Raw genomic sequence first — 7,690 nt, forward strand, 5'->3', positions numbered from 1 at the left:
GGGGGTGGCCAGGGGCTAAATAGTTCATCACAGGAGCACTGAGGGCTCAGAAACCTCCAGGCAGAACCGGCTTGGTCCTGCTGGGCAGAGATGATGAGCTTCAGTGTGGCCAGAACAGTGGGGGTCCTGGGCACCCTGTGTCACCAAGCCCAGGGGAGAGGCTGTGTGTGATGAGCCTTGTTGGCACTGCAGCATGAGCCACGAGCAGGGCGTGGCCACTGTTGTGCAGGTGACTCGGCCAGGGAGCCGCGGTGGAGCTGGGGAGCTGGGCCTGTCCTGCAGCCCCCGGCTTCTCAGAGGTGTTATCATCAGGTCCCCCCACACACTGATAGGGGTGAGGTTGGAACCCCTGTGCTCCAGCTCCCTCTGGGCTCTTTGGGACCCAGCCTGGGAGGCCTCAGGGAGGAAATGAAATGGAGGCTGGGACTGGAGCCTGCCCTTGGGTTCCCTTTGGGGCCAGCCTGCCAGCTCTCTGCCTTCTCCTGCAGCCCCTGGGAACAAGCCGGAGCTGTATGAGGTGAGTGGTGGGTGCCCACCCGGCCGGCATTGGCCAACAGCAAATGCCTGTGTGGCCTCCCCAGGGCCCTGCAGCCCCTGTTGGCACTGGCCCACAGAGCCCGCTCTCTCCGGCAGGAAGTGAAGTTGTACAAGAACGCCCGGGAGCGGGAGAAGTAAGTCCAGGTGCCCAGGCTGCCCCAACACACCCATGCGCATCTGGCTGCCCTGGGGCAGCCCCCCTAGACCCACCCCAAACTGAGGGGTGGGAGGACGCAGGGTCAGGCTGGGGAACTGTTCCTGAGGCACTCCAGGATGGAGCGAGAGGTGGGCAGAGCTCCCGCAGTGGCACCTCCGGGCAGGGGATAGTGCTCTGGGCTCTAGGCTTGGCACCCCGGGGCCTGGCCCGATAGACAGGTGTGTCCTCAGGTACGACAACATGGCGGAGCTGTTTGCGGTGGTGAAGACGATGCAAGCCCTGGAGAAAGCCTACATCAAGGATTGTGTCTCCCCCAGCGAGTAAGAGCCCGCGTCTTTGGAGGCCTGTTCCTGCCCTGCCGGGCCTGGGTGCTCCATAGGCAGCAAGAGCAGGTGTCTGTCAGGCTGTGAGGTGCCCACTTGTGTGGGGTCCACCCAGCGTGAGGAGGGTGCCCCTGGGTCTCAGCCAGGGAAGTCCTGGGGGCTGGTGAGGGACGCGGGCAGAGGGGCAGCTCCTGGGGTGTCATCTGGCCCACTCCCTCACCCTCATCCCCCAGCACAGACAATCTTAAAAGACTGTTGGGAGGCTTGGGGATGTCCCAGGATGTTTTGGGGGGGCTTTGTTCAATGAAGTGACAAGACCCTCACAGGCCACCGCACAGACCATGAGCTGCGGATGGGGCCATCATAACAGAGGGCTGGTCGCTGTGGTTCAGAGGGTGGGCAGGGGTTGGGGGCTGGGGCCTCCACCTGGAGCTGAGCTACAAACCCCACTACGTGCTCAGGGCCTCACCCCCGAAAGCTACTAGCAGCCCCTCCTCCTTGCTTGGCCTTTCTTTGCCTGTCGCCTGGCCCTGTCTGGGAGCTGCTCTGCCTCTGGACCAGCCGAGGGGGCAGGATGAGCTGGGTGGGGCTGGTCCCATGCTTGGGCAGCAGCTGGCCTCTCCCTAGGTACACTGCAGCCTGCTCCCGGCTCCTGGTGCAGTACAAAGCTGCCTTCAGGCAGGTCCAGGGCTCAGAAATCAGCTCCATCGATGAGTTCTGCCGCAAGTTCCGCGTGAGTGCCTGGTCCTTCCAGCCCCGGGGGGGCGGGGACTGTCGGGCATGGGTATGGCATGCCAGAGGGCTCTGGCCACCTGGGGCTTGCTGTCCTGAGAGCCCCAGCACCCATGTCAGCCCCCCACAGCTGGACTGCCCGCTGGCCATGGAGCGGATCAAGGAGGACCGGCCCATCACCATCAAGGACGACAAGGGCAACCTCAACCGCTGCATCGCCGACGTGGTCTCGGTGCGTCCCAGCCCCCAGGGCACATGGTTAGGAGGCCAAGGCTGCCTGCTGCAGCTGGGCACAAGCGTAGGGTCCTGGGCCTCCAGAGCTGAGCAGCACTCTGACTTGCTGGGCAGAAGGGAACCCTTTTAACTAGGAACGAGGGGTGGGCAGCATGCGGGGAGACCCCCAGGCCACCTGGACTCCTGTCGTGGGGATGAGCACAGGGTGCGTTCTGGCGGGGTCCCGGCCTCGGGAGAGAATGTGTGGGCCCACCGTCCAGTTCCCACACAGCTCTCTGGGCAGCCGGGACCTCATTCACCCAGGAGGCCTGCAGGGTTTGGGAACAGAGTGCAGTGAGGAGGCCCCAGTGGCAGCTGTGGCTGAGGAGGGGTTGAGGCCTGGGAGCTGCGGGGCCTCCCCCACCCCTGGACACGCGAGCCTGATGTGCACACCCGTCCCCAGCTCTTCATCACGGTCATGGACAAACTGCGCCTGGAGATCCGCGCCATGGATGAGGTGCGGGCATTGGGCTGGAAGGGGGCCTAGGCAGGAGGGGATGGAGCCGGTCCCGGGGTCCCAGCCGCTGTGTGTGTCCCAGATCCAGCCCGACCTGCGAGAGCTGATGGAGACCATGCACCGCATGAGCCACCTCCCGCCGGACTTCGAGGGCCGCCAGACGGTCAGCCAGTGGTGGGTCTCCCTCCCTGCCAGGCAGAGCCCCCCAGTGCCCCCGAGACCCTCCCTGCCAGGCAGAGCCCCCCACTGCCCCCGAGACCCTCCCCGCCAGGCAGAGCCCTCCCAGTGCCCCCGAGACCCTCCCCACCAGAGCCTCCCAGTGCCCCCGAGACCCTCCCCGCCAGGCAGAGCCCCCGAAGTGTCCTTGAGACCTTGCCTGTCCCCACATGCCCTGTGCTGCACTCCCAGGCTGCAGACCCTGAGCGGCATGTCGGCGTCGGATGAACTGGACGACTCACAGGTGCGTCAGATGCTGTTCGACCTGGAGTCAGCCTACAACGCTTTCAACCGCTTCCTGCATGCCTGAGCCCATGGTGCCAGCCCCTGCAGAGAAGGGCGGAGTCTGAGGCGATGACTCCTGGTCCCCTGTCCACCACACAGGCCCTGGTCATCCACACAACTCACCGTCTGCAGCTGCCTGTCTTGCGTCTGTCTTTGGTGTCAGAACTTTGGGGGCCGGGCCCCTCCCCACAATAAAGATGCTCTCCGACCTTCCTGGTTGGGTGGCTCCCCCAGGCCTGCCCTGTGTATTCTCTCCACCCTCCTGGGACTCTCAGCATAGAGCCCTTCTCACCTACCCTCCCCCGACCTGTGTGGTGGCCCGGCCCTGGCTCTGTCCCTGCCACTGCATCCCCTCATGACCTGCGTCACTCAGTGACAGCTGCTTCCCTGGTGGCCTCTGCCTGGGCACATAATGGGAGGCAGGGGCGTTTCCATAGCCCAGAGGCCTGGAGAACAGGTCCACCACCTGGGCCAGGCGTGGCTTGACTCTGGCCACAGGGGAGGCTGAGGCTGCCTGCCACCCCTCCCCACCCCTCACCGAAGCCCAGGGCAGCACCACGTCTCCCGAGTGCAGTCAGGTCCCAGCATACCAGGCCAGGCTGGGCTCAGAGGCGGGGTGCACTTCATGCTGTCAGCTGCTCCACGCCCACCTCTCCACTCAGATAACTGCACCCTAGCCCAGGACTCCTGACTTATCTGCAGCTCCAGCCCATGACTCATTGGGTGGGAGTTTGTCATGCCCACCACCAGGGCCTCTCCCCAAGCCCCTGGGCAAAGCCCAAGAGTCAACGCTGGGCCTGGTGGGGAGGCAGCGGGTGGTGGACGCCGTCCATTCACAGCATGTGCTGCACACCTGCTGCTGCCCCCAGGGGAAAGCAGCAGCTCACACACCACACGGTTCCAAGAGCCGCGTGCTGCACATCTTAGCAACTATGCCATCAGGACAAGGGACGTGCCAGGGTGTCATTGTAGCATTTTTCTTTTTTTTTTTTTTTTTGAGGCAGAGTCTCGCTGTGTCGCCCAGGCTGGAGTGCAGTGGCGCAATCTCGGCTCACTGCAAGCTCCACCTCCGGGGTTCACGCCATTCTCCTGCCTCAGCCTCTCCGAGTAGCTGGGACTATAGGCGCCCGCCACCACGCCCAGCTAATTTTTTGTATTTTTAGTAGAGACGGGGTTTCACCGTGGTCTCGATCTCCTGACCTCGTGATCCACCCACCTCGGCCTCCCAAAGTGCTGGGATTACAAGCGTGAGCCACCGCGCCCAGCCATTGTAGCATTTTTCTCTCAGCGGCTGAGAACGCCAGAACCGCTTGACATCTGTGGCATCTACAGCCAATGGAATGAGGTGTGTAGAGAAAGGCAGATGGTGAAAATCAAGTCGCATGGTGTTCCATGGGGGCTTGGGACGTCATGGAGGAGGCAGGTGGGCTCTGTGCACAGGCTGAGTGGGGGCTGCCTCTCAGACGGCCAAGGGGGGCCGTCAAGCAGGATGATGATGTCAGTGGCTGGAGAGGGAGGCTGAATCCCGCCAAGAAGCCGGAGGACTGGCCAGGGGCACTGCTGTGGGAAGTGGGAAGAGACTGACCAAGGAGCCAAAGAAGAGCCCCCAGGACAGCAGGATCCAGGGCACCCGAGGGAGCTGAGGAAGGGTACTGTCAGGTCGGGCCGTGGGGCCTTGATGTCCTTGACAGGCACATGTGGGTACGGGGTGCTTCGAGGGAGGACCAGCACCCAGAAACGTGTGTGTCAAGGGGGGCAGGTGGCCAGGGAGGGTCATTTTGATTTTTGTTTTTTTTTTTGAGAAGGAGTCGCTCTCTCTTGCCTAGGGTGGAGTGCAATGGCGCAATCTCGGCTCACTGCAACCTCCACCTCCCGGGTTCAAGCGATTTTCCTGCCTCAGCCTCCCGACTAGCTGGGATTAAAGGTGCCCGCCACCACACCTGGCTAATTTTGTATTTTTAGTAGAGAGGGGTTTTCACCGTGTTAGCCAGGATGGTCTCGAGCTCCTGACCTCAGGTGATCCTCCTGCCTCGGCCTCCCAAAGTGCTGGGATTACAGGCATGAGCCACCATGCCTGGCCTCTCTCCCTTTGTTCCTCTCTGCCTACCTCCCTCCCTCCCTCCTTCCTTCCTTCCTCTCTTTCTTTCTTTCTTTCCTTCTTTCTTTCTTTCTTTTTCTTTCTTTCCTTTTCTTTTCTTTCATTTCTTTCTTTTTTTCCTCCTTCCTTCCTTCCGTCCACCTCCAGAACTTTTCCATCCAAACAAAGTAAAGCTCCATCCCCATTAAACACTCACGCGCATTCTCCCCCTCCCCAGCCCTGGCAGTCACCCTTCTTTCTTTTTTTTTTTAGAGGGAGTTTGGCTCTGTCGCCCAGGCTGGAGTGCGGTGGCACGATCTTGGCTCACTGCAGCCTCCACCTCCCAGGTTCAAGTGATTCTCCTGCCTCAGCCTCCTGAGTAGCTGGGACTACAGGGGTATGCCACCACCCTGGCTTAAGTTTTGTATTTGTTTGTTTGTTTTTGAGTTTCCCTCTTGTTGCCCAGGCTGGAGCGCGATGGTGCGATCTCGGCTCACTGCAAGCTCCACCTCCCAGGTTCAAGAGTCGCCTGCCTCAGCCTCCTGAGTAGCTGGGATTACAGGCATGTGCCACCACGCCCAGCTAATTTTGTATTTTTTTTTTTTTTTTGAGATGGAGTCTTGCTCTGTTGCGCAGGCTGGAGCGCAGTGGCGCAATCTTGGCTCACTGCAAGCTCCGCCTCCCGGGTTCATGCCATTCTTCTGCCTCAGCCTCCCCAGTAGCTGGGACTACATGACCCACCACCACACCCAGCTAATTTTTTTTATTTTTAGTAGAGACAGGGTTTCACCGTGTTAGCCAGGATGGTCTCGATCCCCTGACCTCGTGATCCACCCACCTCGGCCTCCCAAAGTGCTGGGATTACAGGCGTGAGCCACCGTGCCTGGCCGGCTAATTTTGTATTTTTAGTAAAGATGGGGTTTATTCTCCATGTTGGTCAGGCTGGTCTCAAACTCCTGACCTCAGGTGATCCGCCTGCCTTGGCCTCCCAAAGTACTAGGATTACGGGCGTGAGCCACTGGGTGCCAGGCATGTATTTTTTAAATTTATTTAATTTTTTTTTCTTTTTTGAGATGGAGTCTCACTCCGTCGCCCAGGCTGGAGTGCTATGGTGTGATCTCAGATCACTGCAAGCTCTGCCTTCTGGGTTCAAGCAATTCTCCTGCCTTAGTCTCCTGAGTAGCTGGAATTACAGGCTCCTGCCACTATGCCCAACTAAGTTTTGTATTTTTTAGTAGAGACGGGTTTTCACCATGTTGGCCAGGCTGGTCTTATACTCCCAACCTCAGGTGATCCGCCCACCTTGGCCTCCCAAAGTAGTGGGATTGCAGGCATGAGCCACTGTGCCCGGCCTGTTTTTTTTTTTTTTTTTTTTTAATTTTTTTGTTATTATTTTTAAGATAGAGTCTTGCTCTGTCGCCTAGGCTGGAGTGCAATGGCGTGATCTTGGCTCACTGCAACCTCTGCCTCTGGGGTTCAAGCAATTCTCCCGCCTCAGACTTCTGAGCAGCTGGGACCCCGCCACCATGCCTGGCTAATTTTTGTATTTTTTAGTAGAGATGGGGTTTCACCATGTTGGCTAGGCTGGTCTCGAAGTCCTGACCTCAGGTAATCTGCCCACCTCGGCCTCCCAGAACCTTTTTACTTTCTGTCTCCATGAATTTGACTGGCTGGGGTCCTCACATCAGTCAGATCACACCGTCCTTGCCCTTTTGCATCTGGCTGCTTTCGCTCATCACTATCTCCTCAAGGCGCATCCAAGTCATGGCGCAGGCCGGTTTCCTTCCTTTTCAGGCTGAATCATGTTCCACTGTGGATAAGCCACAATGTGTTCACTCATGCATGTTTGGATACTTGAGTTGCTTCCATCTTTTGAATAATGCTGCTATTGAACATGGGCTTATGTTTTTTGTTTTTTTTCTTTTTATAGTCAGGGTTTTGCCAAGTTGCCCAGGCTGGAGTGCATGATGCGATCATGGCTTACTGCAGCTTCCACCTCCTGGGCTCAAACAATTCTGCCTCAGCCTCCCGAGTCGCTGGGAGTACAGGCGCCCACCACCACTCAGGGTGCCCTAATTTGTTTTTGTGTTTTTAGTAGAGCTCGGGTTTCACCACGTTGCCCAGGCTGGTCTTAAACTCCTGACTTCAAGTGATCCACCCGCCTCGGCCTCCCAAAGTGTTGGGATTACAGGCGTGAGCCAGCGTGACCGGCCAGTGTTGTTTTTAAGATGGGCCAATTGCAGTGAGCTTGTTGGATGAGAGTGGGCCTGAGGGGCAGGAGAGTGCAACCCCTCTGCTCTGGGGAAGCCGGCCTCAGGCTGGGGCATGGGCAGGTGAAAGCCTCAACAGCTGCTCCTGGGCTACGGAAGAGAGTTTCTGCTGGGAGGGGTGGGGTCACATGAATGGAGGGAATGGAGGAGGCCTGTAGCCCAGCACTGAGGCCTACTGGGGAGGCAGCTGAGGAAGGCCACAGAGTCAGGCCCAGGCCAAGACCTTTGCCCTGAAGCTAAAATAGGCCCTTGAGCCTATTTTAGAATGGGTGGCCTCCAGCCAGCCCATTGGTCCTGGGGTGGTGTGGGAGAGAAAGGGCCAGTTTGGGTCCACAGCATCTTCGGGCTGTGTGTAGAGCGGCC

The 7,690-nt window shown here is 59.1% G+C and overlaps 1 protein-coding gene across 1 annotated transcript; it reads left to right on the plus strand.

Annotated features, from left to right (window-relative positions):
* Positions 1–412: 412 nt before the first annotated feature.
* On the plus strand, positions 413–3,193 carry LOC116465013 (vacuolar protein sorting-associated protein 28 homolog; the record flags this gene model as incomplete). Its single annotated transcript, XM_032148235.2, has 8 exons — positions 413–517; positions 634–671; positions 925–1,014; positions 1,645–1,750; positions 1,880–1,981; positions 2,426–2,479; positions 2,562–2,653; positions 2,888–3,193. Coding segments are annotated over 8 exons (705 nt in total), but the record flags the coding sequence as incomplete, so codon positions are not given.
* Positions 3,194–7,690: the final 4,497 nt, after the last annotated feature.

This window comes from Hylobates moloch, unplaced genomic scaffold (genome assembly GCF_009828535.3).
Source record: "Hylobates moloch isolate HMO894 unplaced genomic scaffold, HMol_V3 SCAFFOLD_2619, whole genome shotgun sequence".
In the NCBI taxonomy this organism is placed as follows: domain Eukaryota; kingdom Metazoa; phylum Chordata; class Mammalia; order Primates; family Hylobatidae; genus Hylobates; species Hylobates moloch.